A 20,839-nucleotide genomic window follows, 5' to 3' on the forward strand; every position below is an offset into this window, starting at 1 on the left:
TGAGAGGTCATTAAACCCGCAGATTGGAAAGCCGGAAGAGGGTTACACTGCAGGGCGAGAATTCGGGGATAATGTCAAAAATGGAGGGGCTTTTCAGCTGCTGGTGACATTTTAGGTCTGCTGTGAATGGCCGAAAGCAGCGTCCTGCTCTCTGGAAGGCCGCAGGACTGGGCTTTAGACCCCTTGTAGAGATTTTAGTGCATTTAATCGTTTGGTAACTTCCCAGCCCTAATCGAGTGCACAAACGCACTGGATACCAGTCCATTTGTGCTGATGTAAAGCAGTGAGATTTCAGGATTTGCAGATTTTCAGGACCTACCCAAAGGAAAATCTTTGAAGCTAGAAAGAGCTCTACTCCAAGAATGACTTCTAATATTAAATAATAGACAGGAAGGCCAACCACCTACCCGGATAGAAAAATCAAGGGTATTAGTTCCGTACCAAACTTGGCAGAAAACTGTTACAGGAATTTGAAGAACTGACAAAGAAATTTGAATTTCAGCCCTGGTTGGTGTGGTTTAGTGCATTGTGTGCCAGCCTGTGAACCAGTCAGTCACTGGTTGGATTCTGAGTCTAAGGCACATGCCTGGGTAGTGAGCCAGGTTCCTAGTAGGGGGTGCAGGAGAGACAACAACACATTGATGTTTCTCTCCCTCTCTTCCCCTCTAAAAATAAACAAAATCTTTAATGGAGGCAAGAAGAATGATACCCAAAAAAACTAAAAAAAAAAATAAAAAAAAAAATTGGAGTTCAATTTTCTCAAAATTTAAAAAACAGCAAAAAGAAACTTTTGCAATTTTCAAAGAACCTTATCGTTTCACCAAGAAAAGAGATAGTACACTAGCAACCCTCATTCACAGTCATCCACTCTTTGTGATGAAAGGAGTACTTTTACCAGGCATTTTCAATGCCCTGGGGGTGAATAACTCACTCATGAATAGTCTTTTCCGTCCTTCCTGCTTTGCATCTGGGAAGCAAGCTTCAGCCTAGCTAGCTTCCAGGGTCAGCTTGAAGACTTTTGATAAAAAAAATCCCTGGAGTGGATATATGAAACTTCTTACCCTTGTTCTGCTAATGTTTATGTGCACTTTCTGTAATAGATGGTATGCCTGCAAGCAAGTTTTTTTTATCTTTTAAAATTCTCTTTTCCTTAGGGGGGGAAGCTGAATGTTTAAAACCCAGTGTTTATTAGTGGACTAGCTAATAAATGTTTTTATAGTTGGAGTATCTTCTCTGGCCTCAATTTCCCCAGTTTTACATATTTGCCTCCCTGGAATGCTGCAGGGCGTTAATTAAGATTTGTATAGAGATTGGAAGAGTAGGAGACAAAGTATCATAAGGGTCTCAACCCCCAAGGCATGGCCCTATCCTTTCATCTCAGCCAGTGGCACAGGCAAACCTATTCTCATGCATGCCAAACTCCTAATCCCTTCTTGAATGTGGCAGTTTGCAAGAAAAGGACAAGAGGCCTTAAGTAGAAACAAAAATCCACTGTAATGAGGTGCTAAGAGGACTAGCTTTCAAGATTCATCCCCAACAAAATAGCTGAACAGAAAACGTAATGGTTCTTCTGTGACTTCTGAGTCCCAATCCAAGTAGATGGAAATTATGGGAGGAGAAAAGCACCCTAAATTTCTAACAAGGAGTTGACAGTTTCCGTACGAATAAGCCTTTATTCTTTCATTTTATTTTCCCAGGGAAATAAGGAGAAAGGAAAAAGTCAGCATGTGTTTTACAAAATGATAGATAGCAAGTGGTAGTATCCAGCACAGCAAAACCAACCATCAAATAAACAGTCCCCAGTAATGGAGGTCACCAAAGCCCAAGGGGGCTCAGTCTCCTGTAGTTCAGAAATAAGAAGGAATCAGGGAAAGAACAGACAGGTACATGCTTTCCTAACCTCCCTCCCTCCTGCCCCATAAATTCAAAATTTCACACAAAGCTTTGGTTTCTAGCAGTAAACATGAGTTACATTCGTCCGTCTCCTATTAAACAATCTTGTGGCTACTTTGACATAAGTTTTTTGCACCTGCATAAAAGTTCCTGAGTGACTTGGATATACATTCATCTTCCCTTTCTTGGTCTCCCAACCCCACTTTCAAAATGAAAGGCCCCCTCCTTGCTTCTCTGCCCTAGGATTAGAGATTAAAACACAGCAATATAAATGTTTGGCATGAATCACATATCAAGGAATGGTTTGGACTCAGGGTATTGGGAAAAAGGGATGGAATATTTTCTGCTTCTTCAGATGGGGTGATATCCCACACATTTAATGTGTATGTGTGTGGGTATGTGCGCTTTTGTGGCGGGGTGTGGATAAAAGAGGAGAGGGTAGGAGTCAAGTTTTTAGGATAGAAGATCTGGTCCAAAATAGAAGACAGAGGAAAAGCAAACGATAGAAAGGATGATTCAAGACCCCCACTTCAAGAGGGGTTTCAGATCCTTTTTGCCTGGTGCAGAACCTTTTGTCAAAGATGCTTTGGCTATTTTTCTCAATACAAAAAGAAGTTTGTAAACAATAAAGCCCCAAAAGAACATGGAGAAAGACCAACACATTTATACAAACTAGGCCACCTAGCGATCACCAAATCAGCTACTGTGAAGTCCTACAAAGCCCAGATAAATACATTAACTGGAGCGGGCAGCAATTGGGGGGGACAAGAACCCAAGATCAGACACACATAACCTAATGCATTCTATTGCATTTGCCCCGTTTCAACACAGTGAGGTAGGTTTTCAGTGATCTCACAGTATGTAAATGAAACCCGCTTTCCCCCTTCAGCTACTATGACACTAGTCACTGCTGCAGCAGGGCAGGACACTGGCTCTGGGCATCGCAAAGAAGTCATCACTTACGGTCTCTCTGGAGGCCAAGAGGAAAAACAAAGAATTTTTAAAGGTTGAAAAATTTAGTCGTTGCTTCAAATATCCATCCCCAGAGAGCTCAAAGTGGGTAGAGAGGTATTGTTTTTAAAACCTATCTTTATTAACTCATTTTTTGTTGTTTTTAAAACACACCCAGACACACACACAAACACCCCTTGTTGTGCATGGTAAGCCTAGCCCAATAGTAAGGTATGTATGCATCTGGTATGTAATGTGAATCCCAAACCCTGGAATTAGAGGTCTGGAACAGGAATCCTTGGTTACACATGTATAGACAACCTCACCTAATCTTGGCTTCCCCTCTGTGCCTTTCACCTAGCCCTGCCTCTCCTAACCTCTGCGCCAACCACTTATTCCTGTTCAGACCAATCTGCAATCTTCTGGTAGGAGATCAAATAATGGGGCCATCCAGTTAAAATCTAGTCTTCCACAAAACATTGAAGATGGAGGGGTTTCAAGAGGACACTATGGCAGAAAACCCAGCTCTAAGTGGCAAAAAGGAGGTAGTTCAATAGGCTATACACTCCAAATAGTTGTTCTCCCTGATGATAAAATAGCAAAAAGCATTCCTGCTGTGTAGACCTGGAGCTGCTGCCCACTTATCCCTGAGATTGCTCATGTACCTGAGAACACAGTGCAGGAATGAGGGCCTTAGATTAAAATACACAAAAATACAAAACCAGCATATTTATATTACGAAAAAAAAAAGTTAAAATGCACAAGATACGTCATTCGCACACAGCTAGTGCAGTTGGCATCCTGGAGAAAGTGGGACCCAAGGTGCAGTTATCCAAGGGCCCAAATAAAATTGTATTGGCCCAGAAATGGGGTGGGAGGGAGCCTAGGAGCAGTGGGTCTGCAGCTGTTCCCCAATCATCCCTTTTGCCTATAGTCACAACCCATTGCTTGGGGCAATTTCCAGCACTCTCTCCCAAGAGTGGAGGATAAGGAAAAACCCTGCTGTACTGTACCCCTGAGAGATTCCCTTCCACAGAATGTAATCATTTGTGGGCTGAGTTCATCAATCTGGTCTCATGCTAATCTTTTCACTCTGGCAGGGGAAATATTATCATTACATATCCTTCTTTAAAAAGAAAACAACTTCCCTATCCAGGTCACTTTCGAAAGCTGGCAACTCAAATAAGGCCTGCACAGAGGTATTTCCCCCAAAGCCCTTGCATGCATTTGGATAGAGTGTGGTTGGGTTCCTGTGCCTCCCTGCTCCCCCTGACCAAGAAGGAAGAGGGGATGAGGCCATGGAACCCAGCCTGAGATACATGGCAGTGCCAGCTGCCCCTTACCCACCCTGTCCCCACTTTCTCCATTCTGCCGATTGATGCCTGCTCCTTGAAACTTCCTGATCACAAAAGGATAGCCTCTGACACACTGTAGCTCAATTCTCGGCATCTGGGCGCAGGGCAGGGCTATGGATCTCTTCTTCTTCATCCCGAAAGTAGGCTGGCTTTCCCTGTGAGCTGGGGGCCTGCTGGGCCTTCAATGGACATGAGGCCACCATATGGCTGATGCTTTGGCAGAAGTGGCACTTCTTAGGCTGGGGTGGCAGCTTGCATTCCTTGGCATGATGGTCTAGACCTCCACAGTTGTAGCACCTGGTACAAAACAGGATGGTAAAAATTGAGAAAGGAGTGAGAAGAGATCAGAAACCTTTTTTTCTGAGGACATTCAGGCTCTTTCCTTCCTGGAGACCAATTTTCCCACTTATAAAAGGAGACATGTGACTAGGTATCTTGAAGTCTTTTCCAAACCTGAATCTAGACAGTCTTCAGATTTATGTCACCTTGAAAACACTGAAATACCAAGAATAGAAACCATGGACCCCAAGTGAGCACTATGATTTAGGGGGTAGCTAAAACTCTACCATACCCTTAAAAACCCTGTACCTGCCCTGGCTGGTGTGGCTCAAAGGATTAAGCACCGGCCTGTGAACTAAAAGGTCACTGGTTCAGTTCCCGGTCAGAGCACATGCCTGGGCTGCAGGCCGGGCCCTGGGTTGGGGGCATGGGAGGAGCAACCAATGGATGTCTCTCTCACACACTGATGTTTCTCTCCCTCTCTTTCTCTCTCCCTTGCCCTAACTCTAAAAATAAAATAAAATATTAAAAAGACTGTAGCTGCCTGTCATTAAGAACAAAGAAGAAATTAAAGGAGTCAGATTATACAGTCTGTTTAATCACAGAGCTAAAATAAATAAAATCAGCCATTTGAAGACCTGGCGAAGGACCAATAAGTACAGACACACCATTTCACAACCATTCTCCTTTAGCTCTGAAATAATCACACGAGGTTAGTATCACTGTTCCCACTTAGCAAGTGAGGCCTCAGCTTACAGAGAAAAACTGTACGTCAAGTACCCTCCTCACACACTGCCCTCTCCTTGTCTCCCACATCTATGGTAGGTACCCTAATCATCCAGATGTTGCCAGGAACCATAGGCTTCATTTTATCTTTGGCAACCGGGTCCAAGAAATGAGGCAAGAAGATTGAGAGAACTTTCCCCATCCTTAGCATGTCCCTACCAATCCACATAAGCCACCTTCCAATCCATACCTGTCTCCTTTTGATCTGCGCTTCTGCATGTTCTTCCCTTTCGGTCGCCTCTCACTTCCAATACAGAAGACCCCACCAGGGCCAGTGACTCGAATAGATTCCAAGCCCTTGGCAGACTTCTTAAAGGTGAACTCTACTGCCTCACCCTCCTTCAGGCTCCGGAAGCCCTCCATGTGCAGCTTACTCTGGGGAAGGGAAACATGGTAGATTTTACTGCTAGTCTCTATCACTACACATCAACTCCCCCAAACAAAAACCTGCACAGATGTATTCTCGTAATGCAGGGAGAACAAGTGTAATAACACTCCCATTTTATCAGTAAAGAAAAGGAGTCGCCGCAGTCAAGAACAAGAAATCTACATTATATTAACAAAGAACGATCATATTATAACAGGTGCCATTACATTTTTTATATAGCTAATCTCATTTAAAGTTCCAAGTGAAACGGAAGAAAAAATTTTAAACATAGAATTTAAGGAAAAAACAGTATGACCCAAGCAAATGCATATATAAGGGCAAGTCCACTAGGAGAACCAAGCATATGAGGGGAAATCAATAGGTGATGAAAACAATTCAATAAACACTGTTGAGAACATTTGCTCTATATTTGGAAATGAAGCCAGAATTCTACCCTTTGTATTATATGCATGTAAAATACATTCCAGGACTTAAAGAATAAAACTATAAAATCAAGACAGATAATTAGATTGATAAAACTACAAAAAGCAACTATAAATAAAAAAAGAGAAAGAGAGAATCACAAAACAGAATATACCTAAGTAATTTGCAGGACAACATGATAATCTCATTGGTTTGACAGCTCATTCCACCTTGCTACTTACTGCTTAACAACAACACCTGGCGTGCGCACGCAAGACGGTATGTGACGTGTGTGTGTGTGTGCGCGCGCGACAGTCCCTCCCAGACCCGACCATGCGGCCAGTTAAAAGAATGTCAAGTCCCTGTTTTGTTCATTGCTGCATTTTGCACCTAAATAATGCCTCACACATTTCTGGATGAATGAATAAGGAGTACATTTTAATTACCTGACTTGGAAAAATGACCAAATATATTTAAAGGAAAAAAAAAGATTTAGAATAATGTATGGAGCACCTGTTAAAAAACTGCATATTTGTACCAAAGTTTAAAAACTCTGCAGGGAGCACTGGAGATCTTGCTTCCTGGCATATGTCATTAGTTTGGCTCAAATAAACTCATAAAAATTCTCTAAAAAATTCTGACACTAGCAAAGAGCCTAGTAGCCTTCAAATAAGTGGAGAGTTATTCACACAGCTAGCTGAGTGGCAAAGCCAGTGTCAAAAGAACCCAGGATTCCTGATTTGAAGCACAGCCCATTCCACCTTGCCACTTACTGCTTAACAATAACACTTTACTAGAGGTGACAGCCCTTCCTATATCCTACCCAAATTAGACTTCATTACAGCTTCCTTGATTATTGGGACAAATGTCAACAAGGTGTAGTCACCACAGAAAGTGAGGTTCAGAGAAGCAAGAGTTCTGGGGGCTGGAGGAAACATGAGTAAGTAGCATAAGTGTTTTACAACTGATGTTGGTGGAGGGGAAGGATGGGATACTATTTCAAACTGGGGGTTAGATGAAATGTGCTCTTTAGCCATATGGGGTCCCCAGTTCATCAATCACATTTTTGTTTTAACCTAAACGGTATTGCTTAAGGCAATACTTCCACTGAGATAATTGATTAAGAGTACAGACTGAGGTGCCAGATACATCCTGGTTCATAAAATGCTGGTTTTACCAATATCTGGCAGAGTAACCTTGGTCAACCATTCACCCTGGGGCCTCAAATCTTTCAGAGACAAGGGCTAATTACCAGCAAGATACCTACCTAAGGCTCCGCTGCAGAAAGAAAGATGCCAGCCCCCTTTCCCATCACACAGTAACGATCCTGAATTTGAAGTTAGATGTGATTTGTCTCTTGTTGAGCTGGACAATCCATGGAATCAGGAGGTACTGGAGGAGTTGAATCAAGACCCAGGCAATAGCAGCTTCTCCTAGTTATCTAGTGGGCTCCTAGGCTGGGACACCCCCAGGTCTAGCTATAATTCAGCAGATTAGTGATTAAGAACCCCAAGTCTGGAGACTGAGGTCCTGTTCCCTCCTTTCTAACTTACAAAATGGAAGTAAATACTAACTTTATGGTGGTACCGTGAGGTTTAAGCATGAAAAGTAATTAACACATTGCCTGCCACACATTATATAAATCCCCACTGGGTGGCAATTATCATCAACCTCTTCAAATTGGATCAAGGTAGAGTAACTGTGGGAACCAAGTGTCAAGAGACTGGGAATTTTAACTCTGGTTTTTATCATTAATTAGTGGAAACTCAGAAAACTACCCCCCTCTCTGAGCTCCAAGTTACTGAGGAAACACTCTCCTTATCTACATCTTATAATAGACTTACTGTAAGACCAAGAGGGTAATATAAATGGGGCCAATATGAAACTGACTAGTCCTCTTGGATCACCCACTCCATCATTGGAAGATTTGAGGTCTGTTTAAGACGTTGAAATAGTTAAACTGCAGTCACCTCACCATAACAGGTCAAGATTTAGACTGGATGTCTCTAGGGGTGGCTCCCTGCCCCCTGCTTGGCCCCTTCCTAAAACACATACTTTGAATTCCTCTCTTATCAGATAGGTAATCAGCATGCAGCCCCACTGAGCCAGGCTCACAGGGCCCGGAATCAGAAAGGAGACAGAAATTCTTGTTACAGCCCCCACCCCACCCCCAACCACACACAAAGCAGAGACCGCCCCTCTCCCCATCCCCTCCAAAAAAAGAAAAGGCTTGGGGTGGGGAGGGGCAAGGCTTGAGTTTCCCCAATAGAGCCCAGCCCCTGGAAACAAAGAGTTGACACTGGTTGGTTCTGGTGGTCAGATTCCTGGAGTTCCAGAGGCTGAGATTACACACACACACACACACACACACACACACACGCACACGCACACGCACGCACGCACGCACATGCACACACGCACTCACCTTTCATTGGTTCCTTCCTTCCTCTTCTCCTTGAGGTTATGGTCACTGCGTGAGAAATGGATACAGAGATACCTTTCTTCCCTAGTTAAGAGTGGTGGGTCTGCCAGAATCACAACCAGCAGCCATCTTTCCTTCTCTCTGACCTGCCTGCCACCCCTCGCCTCCAGGGCTGGAACTAAACAGGATCTGATCCCCTCCCCTCCAGTGCCTTTAGTCAAATCCTTTACACAGGAATATGAATTAGAGTTACTCAGAAAAAAATATTTTACAGATTTTTACTTTTAGAGAGAGGGGAAGGGAGGGAGAAAGAGAGGGAGAGAAACATGGATTGATGGCCTCTCATGTGTCTCCAAACTGGGGACCTGGCCCACAACCCAAGCATGTGTTCTGACTGGGAATCAAACCGGTGACCTTTCAGTTCACAGGCCGGCGCTCAAACTACTGAACCACACCAGCCAGGGCTCAGATAAATTATTTTATAGGTGATGTGGGAGGCAGGTCTCCATTCTTCCTTTCCCAATGTGTTTAAGAAAGGAGGTCGGGCAGGCTACAGGGCAGCCCACTGCTTAGGGGGAGGTAGCATCTAATCAGACAGAAAAGTCTCAAAAGGCCTTCTTTTTTTTGGATGGCAGGGAGTAACGGGCCAGTTATGCCTTCTGCTCCCTTCATACCTCACCACTGCCTACTCCAACCTTCCCCCACATCAAATATCCCCAACACCAACATATGCCTTTTAAGTTTAAAGAATGAAAAGGCCAGACCTCAGGGGTCACTCAGAGGGTGTGAAGTAAAAAAACTCATAGGAATTTGAGATTCCCTCATCTTGCTTAATGGAGGTTGGATAGCTTTGGTTCTTTAATCATCTTTAAAAGTAGGGGATCAGACTTAGATCCCTACCGGCTCTGACATATCTCTCCTTTGTGCACATCCCCGCCTTTATCATATCACTCTTTTCTACCTAAGTGGCAGAGTCAGGATTTCAGAAAACTCACTTGCCTTGCTCACAGGAATCAAAGCAGGCGTTCCCAGCTTTTTCTGTAACACCCACGGCCATTCCAGCTCACAACTACCTAGGTGTCCAATACTGCACACAATTTGTGGAATAAACTATAGCCTAACTCTATATACAGCGCTATGCAATATAATACAAATCACAACATTTTAAAACTTTCTAATAGCCACATTTAAAAAGTAAAAAGCAGATAAAACGACTCAGTTCTGAAGCATCCCCACGTTCAGATCTGAGTTTATTCCTGAAAGTAGAGGGTTTGGTGGGGCTGGGACAAACCAACCAGTTTTCCAGAAGCAGTTTATTCGATAGTTTATTTGTTAGGGAGGGTGGGGAAAGAGATCTATCGTTTAGAACCACCTCCGCATCACCTCTGCTCGGACATAGCCAGGACCACCAACTCCTGCCTGGAGTCCTCCACCAGATGGTGCTGCTCATCAGCCCACTGGCACAAGGCTGCCAACGGGCAGAAGGAGCTGCTGATGAAGGTGAGTGTTCACCTAGATTTCTCTCCCCAGTGACTTTGGGCAGACATCTCTTCTGTCCTCAGGAAGATGGAGTTCTCCAGGAAGGGGACTGAACTCTGATGAGGAAGAGTCCCTGTAAGGATGGGGTGCTTACTCCTCGCCCTGCCCCCACCCTCCCACTCAGGGTATGAAAGAGAGGATCCTGGAGTTTTAAGCCAGTAACCCAGTGCTTATGCAATTTACAAAAGCCATTTATTTGGATTTTGGTTTTCTGTCTAAATTAAATTAACTCCAAACTGAGATAATTTAAAATTAATCTGTACTAATTATGTACTATTCTTTCAAGTTTTCTCTTCTTCCTCCCTCACCTTCTTTGACCTCCCAGACTTAGCACATAATAATTAGGCAATTACTATTCATACCCACAGAAGGAGGGGTAGAGGTTTTGCCTGGGGTAGTTTCTCCTCCTACCCCACCCTAAAATTGGAAAAAAAAAAACAAAACCAAAAAAACCTTCCAGAAAGACGGTTTCATCCTTCTGGAATCATCCAGAAGGATGATGTCATACTTTGATCAGGAATGTCCCAGAAACCACATGCCCTGGGGACTCACTGACCATTTACAGGGCAAGTAGCAGTGTTGCCAAATACAAGGTATTAGTTTCTCACAGTGGAACTGAGATGGTACCACCATCTCAGGATAAAGGACCCTCTTTATTTGGGTCCTTTTCTAGAAAGCATGTCTCCTCAGAAAGAAAGAACCCAAGAAGACACCATAATGCTCAAATCAACCCAGGTACCTCCCTACCAACTTCCTTGAAAGTCAGTGATCCACTCATTTTTTAAAATATGCTTTATCCTATTAAGATGGAAATGAAGTAACTAATGACCAACAATCCCATAGCTTCCAATCAGTCCCGAAAGAGAGCAGCTACCAGTTAGCATTCCTTCCCCATCTCCAGTCCTTTGTTCTGAAGGAAGACCCGTACTAACAAGGACTCCACACTGTTTGTGTACTCCTGATTCTCCAAGGAGCCCCTTGCTTCTCCACATTCATTGCTTCAGCCTACCAACGTGAACCAGAAAACTAACCTTGTGGCTAGTCCTTCCCTCTGAAGAGCTTACAGGTTAGTTAGGGGAGGGGATAAGACTAGTACATCACTAACTAGAGACTAGGGGAGGTGAGCAATCAGAGGCACCACTAATGTTATAAACCAGGTGAAAGATCTCTTTACATACACTACCCCCAACCCTAGAGTCCTAACTTAGACCCTGCCTGAGGCCACACTTATCTTCAGGAAAAGCAGGTCTGAGCAGTCCCAACAGTTTATCGGTATTAAAATTTTTTTCTAACCCCAACTCTGTCGGGCTCTTCTTTTTCCTCCAAGCCTTCTAATACAGTCTTTCAGCCAGAAAGCTGTTTTTAAAATATTTGGGTTCTGATTAGTGGTGGGAGAAAGCAGGGGACCTTGCTCACATTTTTAATTTTGGGGGGTTTGGGAGTTAAGCCACAGGAAACACATTAAGCCAAAACTCTTCCAAAGTCCATGGAGATGTCAGAATCTCAGGAAATTGACACAGTTCAGCTTTCTTGCTCCAGCTTTTCCTGCATAACTGTGTTTCTCAACTTGGGGTCATTTTGCCTCTGCGGGGCATTTGATAATGTCTGGAGACATTTCTTGTTGTCACAACTGAAGGATGCCCATAAAGAGGAGTTATCCTGCTCCAATTATGTCCTTAGTGGTTGAGAAACCTGGACTTAAGGGCTGGCCATCTGCCATTATGATTTTAAATTCCTCTAACCCCAGGGACAGGCAAAAAGTTCTAGGTCCAAAGACCTGTAGCTGAATAAAAGAAAAGAGCTGTTAATCTCTTTGCTTTATTTACTTATTTTTTTAAAGACTAAGGTTTTGTTTTGTTTCCTACTCATTCACACCCTGGGGGCATAGAGTGAGAGGGAGCAAAAGAACAGTAATGAACAGTGTTAAGTACCAAGTAGGCCCACCTGGGAAGGGAAAAGAAAATGTTAAATTGCTTTCCCCCTTCCTCTTTCCTTAGGAAGGGGCTCCCAGACCACCTCTCCTGAACTCTAACTCCAAGGTGCTCACCACCACCAGCAGCCAAAGAAGGGGAGGTTTCTTCTTAAAGAGAAATGTCTTACCCTCCCTCCACTTTGGGAACACTTTCCTCTCCCAGGACAATTTTTAAGGATCACCCTGAATCTACTTAATTCCTCTACATTAGATTTCCAGAGAAATATTTCTCAAGTGCAGGGACTGGGTCAGTAGTCTAACTTACTGCTATGGTACGGTTTGAGGATTAATTCAAGCCCAGGCAGCGTGTTATAAAGACCTAACGCTCTGACTACTGTGTGTCAGTTGGTTGGACATTGTTCTGCAAAGCAAAAGGTAGCTGGCTAGGGTGCCAGTCAGCACATGCCTGGGTTGCAGCTTTGGGTCTTGGTTGAGTTGCCGATAGATAAAGTTTCTCTCCTTTCTCCCTCCCTTCCCCTTTCTCTAAAAATAAATAAATAAGTAAAAAATCTTCGGGGTTGGGGGAACGTTATCAAGTAAGTCTTAGTCACTGTCCTGGGACTGTTAGTCATGACAAGTTCTAGATTCCTTATCCCAGCTCAACTCCCTCTTGATAACTTATTCAACGGTGGAATGTCCCTGGAAATTCCAAGACTCTGAAGTCAAGATTACCTCCTAACTAACTTATCTGAAACAGATGGTGTGGGCTTCACCCCCCAAACCTGAAGGATACTGATTTTCTCTCTGCCATCTAATATTTCCAATTGCTTTGGATCCTAAGGTTAAGGTGCCCTGAGGCACAGATCCACTTGCTCAGAAAAACCTCCCCCTGGGTCTGGTTATCACTGTGGGAGTTCAGAACGAGTCACACCAAGATGTGCCTCTGTGGGATGTGAATTTTCCAAGGAAAAACTGCAGGATTAAGAAAGACTTCTGCCCCTCCCTTGCCTACCTATAAGAAGTTGAATTAGGGACCTTGGCCATGTAAGAATTAATCAGAAATAACCTCTTCTGACTGGTCTATAGGGTAGAGCAGGCCAAACTTCCTCTTACTGAACATCTGCTCTTCTTAAGGTCCTACAGTAACCCTTCAAAGCCCCTAAGGCATCTTACCTCATCCCTAGCTCAGAATGTCTACAAAGGAACACCCAGGTTTCCCTTGTATCTTTAAATCTCTTGTGCATGTGGAGTTCCTGACTCTCATATATGCAGGGTTCCTATGCCCATGTATAAAATTTGGTTACTCTCTTGCTAATCTGTCTAATGCCTACTTGACTAGACCAGCCAAAGAAACCTTGAGGGTAGAGGAAAGTATCTTTCTCCTCCATATCACCAAGGAACCCAAGATGATGACGGGGTTACATCTCCCTATTCAGCAGCCTTAGGAATGAAGGCAAGAAAATGTTGATTCTGACCCTTATTCAAAGCCTCCCAAAGTTGGGGTAGCTGTCTAGTCCCTCTCCAGACCCAGAAGGGTTTTAATCTCTTTGTGATAAGATAAATGGTAGAGTCAGGAGTACTGGCATTCAACGCTGGTTCCTGTAATAAAGTGATTTAATAGATCTAAAGAGGCTAATTCCATTCTTTCTCCCAGAATTACTTCCTGTGGATTATCATTCACATAGGTAAATGAGACAGGGAAGAGGTAGTTCACTAACTAGAACTACCCTTAGCTGTCTGATAGGAGGTAAGAACGAGTGCTACAAGGGAGTAGGTAAGCATCCTGCTGCAGACCCTCCTTGCAGATGTTCAAGCAGCCCAGTGACCCCAAGTCACCAACATTAACTGGCAGACCCCCATCTCTTTGGGTCCCCAATCTCCCTTGTTGCCCCTCCCACACTTTACTTCCTCTGAGAGTCTCGAACCAGTCCACCCAGCATCTCCTTTCTCCACCCATCCCCCTCCAGAATACCATCCCTCAGGCTCCAACCCTTAATCCCCACATCCTCCTTTCCCCTCCCCCAAGGATCTAAAGCCAACCTCCCCAAAGTAACCCCTCCATGCCCGGCCTGGGTGCCCACCTCCTTGGCCTGGGATTAGCCCTTTCTTCTTCTCAGGCCGAGCCCAAAACCTCCAGAGGTGGAAAGGACGCAGGCAACAACTTTTTTTTTACAGAGTCCTTATGGGTGGCTAGTGTCCCAGGACCACCCAAAGGCTTCTAATGTATTTAGGAAGGGGTGAGAGGGAGGCCAGGGAGGGGGGAAACCTGAAGTCTCCGGCTCCTTGTTTGAGGCTGGGAATGTTAGGACAGCAATGAATGGCTCTCTGGGGCCATAAATGCCAAGCTGAGAATAGGTCCAGAGGCTAGCCTCCCTCGACCCCCTGCCCCGAGACACTGAATTTTACCCCCACTGTTCTGCCCTGCTGTAACTGAGAACTTGGGGTTGCAACCTAACTCCTCCCAACCTGGCCCAGGAATCTAAGGCCTGGGCTCCTTAGATTTTCTTTATGGTAGGAACCGGACAGCAAAAGCCCAGTCGGTAAACTGTATGCCTGAGACTGGTCATTTGGCGGAACTTTCAGGCCCTCTAATAGACCCTTGAAAGACCTGCCAAATCCACCTAGGTAGGCCTCAGGGGCTGAGTTTTGTGTGGCCACCTGGCTGATGAGGAGACCTGGCTGACTTTGTAGCTTTATCCTTGTTGGGTCCTACAGCAGTTTCCCTCCCTCTCCCTGCCCGAGAGTTCCATTCACGTAGTGAAACGCGCTTGGCGCTCAGGGCCCTTGGTATGGCCGGGCATGTGCTTCCCTGGCCGGCACGCTGGCCCTCCCCCCACCCGCAAGCACAATACAACCTTAGTTTCTGCCACATGGGGTCACCTCGCTGCCCCTGCCCCCTTCCTAGGGGAAAGAGGTAACAAACACGTGGTAAGCCAGAAGGGTTCCTGGAAGGGAGTGGGAGGTGCTGATAATCCACTCTGCCTCTCACTCTCGTCCTGTTGGAGTTAACCAGGAATCAGATGTGGGGTACCATCCCAAAAATGGGAACGCACAATGAGGGCCCTTGATCGCCCTCAATCTAAGAGCCGAGCGTGTCCGCCCACCCTCGAATACTCGCGCCAACATCCCCTTCTGCGCTAAAGTTACCAGAATCGGTCTCACCTGGTGTACAAAGACATCCACCGGTGGGTCGAGCGCGACCCCGGCGCGGGCGGTCATGGACAGGAAACCGAATCCCATTCGAACGTTGAACCACTTACAGATGCCTGCACCGTGTAGCAGCTGCGGCTCCTCTGCCGCCGCCGCCGCTGCGTCCGCCGGCGCTTCCTCCGGCGCCTTGGCGCAGCCACCTGGAGATTGAGAAGGCGCTCAGCTCTCCGGGCCACAGAATTGGAGGACCCTCCCAGAGGGCCGGCAGGGAGACCCGGGCGTCCTCGGGTGGACACCCAGGAGGCTGCAGCCAGTAATAAAAGACCTGTCCCGGTTGCCTCCCGCGCTCCCAAACCTTAAGCTGAGGTCAGTCGTGGGTGCCCTGAAAGTTTTGCTCCTTTTCCCACAACACGTTGCCCCGGGACCGACCGCCGGACGGGCCCTTCCTCTTCTCCCCTCTGCCCCGTAGCCTCTGTGTGGGCGCCACTGGGACACCAGCATTCTTTGCTCCACAGATGACCCCCTGGAAGCACGAGACCGCACAGACTTGGGTTCCTCCGGCCAGCCTGGGGAACACTTTCCCACCTCCCTTCTAAGTGGCTTCTGGGCGCCCCTGTAGCCTGGAGTGTCCCCAGTAAGTCCCGAGCTCGAACCTGCAAACTGCTGGTTTGACACGGAGCCCATGGTAGTCGGCTAAGCCCGCAGCCCCGGGCCCCAGGTCGGCGGCTGTTGGCCCCAGAGAAGTCTGGAGGCAAAGGGGTGGCTCAGAGAAGAGGCAGCTACATCTTCCCCAGCACAATAGCGGTGGGAGGGCCCACGGCTTTTCAAAGGCTCCCAAATTCTAATAGACAATGACCCAACCCCCCGCGGGCTGCCCCCTCCCTCTCCTCCTTCTTCTTTCCCCTCCCTTTTCCTTCGTCTCCAGCTCCTGCCCTCCCCCACACTGCGTTCTCTGACACCCCTGGAGTGTCCCTTCTCAGAACCCTGAGGTTTGACACCTCCTCTCCATACACACATCTGGAAATAGGGGCCATCAGCCCTAAAAGTCTTGAGTACCCCGGAATTTGGAATCCTTCACTTTAATGACTCGTTGGGGGTCCCAAAGCAACATACAGGTGGGGGGACTGTGTGTGCATGTGAGGGGTAGTTTCAAAACCACGTGACTTCTCCCCCACACACTCACACACCACCCCCGCCCCCCGCGCAGATAATTATACATTCCAGAGAGTTGGGGGAGGGAGGTGTGAGCCTAGCAGCGCTGGCCAATCAGAGACACAAACCACCTGTCAAGGGAGAAATGGATGAGCCCTCCCCCTCCCCCAACACTTTAGCGCCCCTCCCCCTCCCTTCCCCTTCAGGCCTCCAAGCTGACCCGGCTGCTCGGCGCTGACCCGCTCTCACCCCCCACCCCGTGTGCTTAGATAGACCTGGAGTTCAGGATACCAGGAAGTCTGAGATAGGGGAGCGCGGGGGGGGGGGGGGGGGGGCGGGGGGAGGCCAGAGACCCGGCAGGACTGGTCTCAAGTCCACATCAAGCCTCTGCCTCCCGAAGTCTGTTGTCTCTTCAGTTTCTCTGCCTCTCTGAGTTACCGAATGAGTTTTTCTGGATCTTTCAAGGCGCTCCTCCTAATTGATTGTGTAAAGAATCCTTTTTGCCTTCCAAATTTGTCTAAAATTGACCCCACGTGGAGCTTTCTGGGAAAGCAAGAGGAACTCAGAAAGACTTGAAGTATATTCCTGCCTCTGGCAGCTGTGCTCATCTCGCCCCAGCCCCATTCTGTCCCCCTGCGTTGCTGGCAGAGGGACTAGGTGGGTGCGTGGGGTCCAGGCACTTTCTTCAGTGCTCTGGGCACTATCAGTTTCCCAGAGCCTCCTTGTTTCGATGTCCACCCTAAAGCGCCCTCCTCTACCCACAGTGGGGCTGGTAGGAGACCTGAAGGTGGGGATCTCCTCCTTTCAAGAGGCAGCTCCCCTTCTAGGAGATAAAGAGGGTTGGCCAGGGGGGTGGCCTAGTGCCCTGGTCGGAGATGGACAATGGCCCGGGCCTCAGTGCACGGCCCTGGCCCTGCCCCTTCACTTCCGGTGCTCAGTTCAAACTGGACAATGCCAGCTCCGGCCAGTTCCCCTCCCCCACTGCTACAACCCATTTAAAGGGACAGAGCCTGCTTTCGGAGGCTTCCGCTTGCTCTGAATTCAATTTTCTCCACCAAGTGCCTTTCACCCTGCGGCGGTGTGCTCGCACGCGCGCATGTATTTGAGAAAGAGAAAGGGGATGCGTGGCAGTAGGGAAGGGGAAGGTGGTGAGGAGAGCAAGGGAGTGTGGAGAGAGTATTTCTCTTTCCTACATGGAGTGCTGTCCAAGAGGCTAAAACTTGAGTGTAAGGGGTGAGGGATAGGACTTTTGATGATTAAAAGGACAAGTTGTCCTTTAAAAATACATACCATTAACAAATAGCATTAGCAATTCCCCGCTCCCAGCTGAGGACCCTAATTTAGATCTTGCAAGAGTTCTGAGAGTATCAGCCAAATCAGTTTTTATTTATATACTCCTCCCCACCTCAGAGTCTTTTCTCCTTGTTACTAGTGCCCTTAAAAATATATTTACTCCCTTCACCTCTGTTCTTAAGATTTAGGAATGACTGAGTTCAGGTGACTGAGGTCTGGCTGAAGAAAAGAGAGAAGGGAGTTGAGCGTTCTGGTTTCGCTTGATCCGCTCTCAATTGAGAGTTGTTCTCCCCGCAGCCCAGACCGCGTTCTCTGTCCAGGGTCCTGAGAGTTTCAGGGGCTCTGTCCACGGTGCTGAATTAAGCCTCGCTCTGATTTCCCAGCTTCCAGCTTTGAGTCTTGAGTCTCCACCTTCTTGAGTCTCTACCTCCAAATCCTTCCCAGAAAACCTGATTCTTCTCATATCCCCAGTGACCCTGATAGACTTCAAGCAAATTAAGGGATTCTCTTGAACACTAAAGAGGGCATTTCCATCAATACATGTCTCTGCAACAGCAGTACAGGTATCTCATGCTCCCCTCCACAAAAATGTGTGTACCTTTGCACAGGATTATGAGGATGAAAAAAGAAAAGATAATGTTTTCTGATTCAAAGTAAACCACAGCACAAAATAAAAAAAACTGAAAACAAACAAGCAAAAAGTAAACCTGAGCAGAAGAGAGACTAATTTCTGTTTTCTAGGTTTCCCCCTTAATTATTAACACTTTTCATAGAGGCACAGGCATTGAAGTCACCTTGGCCATGTTTAGCTATCAGCTCTATTATGGCTCTGTAACCTGGGGCAACTTCTTTAACTTCTACATGCCTCCATTTCCTCCTCTGTCCAGTGGGGATAATGAAGGTATTTTACTCTCAGAATTATTATGAGGATAAAGATAGATCATGTAGGTAAAGCTCTTTAAATAGTGCCTGACATATAGTTACATTTTAATAATGCAAATTATTACAATTATTATAGCTATTGTACACATACTTGTGTCTGTAACCTAGGACCTGCTGGCTCATTTGCTCCCTGAGGACTGGGACTATGCACGTGTTATTTCTTTCTGCATTTTCTCCCACATAATAACCAGTTCATAGTGTCTAGCCCACAGAAGGCACCCAAGGAGTGTTTCCTGAATAGGCTTTACCTGAAACAATAAACGCTATTTTACAATAGTGATAATACTTATTTTAATAGTCTGCTTTCTTGAGTCTGAACACTACAAGCCCAGCATGGGGTCAGGATCCTATGAAGTTGCATATGTAGCTGTCCTGGCCAGGTGGCTCAGTTGCTCGGAGAGCCCTCCCATACACCAAAAGGTTGCAGGTTCCATCCCCTATCAGGGCACATACCTGGGTTTTGGGTTTGCTCCCCAGTCATGGCACATACAAGAAGCAACCAATCAATACTTCTTTCTCACATCAATGTTTCTCTCTCTCTCTGTCACTCTTTGTCTCTCTCTCTTCCTCATTCTGTAAAATCAATAAACATATATTCAGGTGAGGATTTTTTTGACAGTTGCATATGTAAAGGCAGAGGATTCCTTAGGAAGGAGACATGATTCTCAACACAATTGATTCTTCATCCCCAGTGGAATTCTTTCATGTGGGAGATGGGAACCCCTGACCAGACCTTCTTCCTCTCTTGGGTCCCTGTCTCAGTGAAAAGTGCTGAGTTGTTAGGTGCCCTCTGTAATCCAGTCATTGTGCTAGCTCACAAGTTTGGTGGGGAAATCAAATAAATAAAATTCACTAAGCTCTGACTGGTGTGGCTTAGTGGGTTCGGTGTCCTCCTGCAAACCTAAAGGTCACTGGTTTGATTCCTGGTTAGGGCACATTCCTGGGATGAGGGCCAGATCCCTGGTTGGAGGCATGTGAAAGGCAATCAATGGATGTTTTCCTCTCACATCACTGTTTCTTTCCCTCTCTTTCTCCCATGCTTCCCTTCTCTCCAAAAACAAAGAACATCGTTTTTAAAATAATGTGCATTAAGTAAAATGATGTCAAAAATGTAACCCCACCACAAAAGTGAAGAAGAAATATTCTCCAGCTTCCAAGAAGTTACTGTCTAGTTAGGAAGACAAGATGTAGTATAGTTAAATGTTTCAAGTTTCTTGTGTATGGGTTTCTAAAAGTAATAATATCTAGGGAAAAGGGGGATCTCTTTACACAAAGAGACAAAGGTGTTTAGTATCAATACCAAGGATATTGGCCTTTAAAGTACTTGGCCAGTCATGGCCCAATAGCTCAGTTGTTAGAGCATCATCCTGATATGCCAGGGTTTCATGTTAGATCTGCAGTCAGGGTACATACAAAATTCAACCAATGAATATGTCAATAAGTGGAACAACAAATCTCTCCATCTCTCTCTCTCTCAAATTGATCAGTAAAATTTTTATGAAAAGTGCTCGTCAAGTTCCTCTTGTGTAGGTTTATAACTTCATAACAGGAAGAGCTGTACGAGGTGTAATAATAATTACTCATTCAACATTTAAAAATATTTTGAACACTTTCTCTGTGGAAGACACTAATAAATGTTGAGAATACATCAATAAACAATACAAGCAAACATCTTACATTTGTGATGTTTATGTTCTGATAGGTAGTAATAATATTAGTTATTGTTTGTTGAGACTGCAGGTACTTTTCTTATCTCATTTAAGGCTGTCAATAACTCTGAGTAATAGGTATTAATATTCCCACCTTAAGGAGAGGAATCTGAAACTTAATGAATCAATGTAGCTTTTCTAGTATAGCTCAGCTAGTACATGGCTGAGGCAGATTTGAACCCACATGTTGTGCTCACATTGTTTTCACAGTTCAAGTATGTTGTTATTATGACTGGTGCTGACCCTGTTTTACCAATAAGGAATAAGATATGTGCAAGCAAAAAGACTATAGAGGGAGACTATGTATTCAATGTGGTTAGTAAATAGGACCTAAGCTTGTGATTCCTCTTCCCTGGGCCAGAGATCTAGTCTGGCTTTTCTACTGATCACCTTCTCCCAAACCCCCTGGCTTTCTAAATCAAAGAGCTGGCCAGCGCCACAGCAGGTGCTCTTTTGGGCAGCCACTCATATCCAATTCCCACTTATGAAGTGTTTTGATAACTCTGTGGTGGTGTCCAGGATGGTCGTTTGGAGTTAAAACCCTGACCATCTGCTAGCATGAATGATGGTGTGCATTTCAGAAAAGTATTTCCCACAATGTGTCCCTCAGAATACTAGTTCCATGGGATGGTTAATACATTTCACCATTCTTTAAAAGTTTCTATA

At 45.7% G+C, this 20,839-nt stretch overlaps 1 protein-coding gene across 1 annotated transcript; it reads right to left on the bottom strand.

Moving 5' to 3' along the window:
* Window positions 1–4,279: 4,279 nt before the first annotated feature.
* LIN28A (lin-28 homolog A) lies at window positions 4,280–15,761 on the bottom strand. Its single transcript, XM_037135771.2, has 4 exons — window positions 15,731–15,761; window positions 15,090–15,277; window positions 5,455–5,639; window positions 4,280–4,496 (listed from the first exon to the last, which is right to left on the bottom strand). The coding sequence occupies exons 1-4, from the start codon at window positions 15,759–15,761 to the stop codon at window positions 4,280–4,282; spliced, it is 621 nt and encodes a 206-aa protein (XP_036991666.2).
* Between the last annotated feature and the right edge of the window lie 5,078 nt (window positions 15,762–20,839).

The sequence above is a fragment of the Artibeus jamaicensis genome, unplaced genomic scaffold, assembly GCF_021234435.1.
Source record: "Artibeus jamaicensis isolate MK-2021 breed Jamaican fruit bat unplaced genomic scaffold, CSHL_Jam_final scaffold_847, whole genome shotgun sequence".
Lineage (NCBI taxonomy): Eukaryota > Metazoa > Chordata > Mammalia > Chiroptera > Phyllostomidae > Artibeus > Artibeus jamaicensis.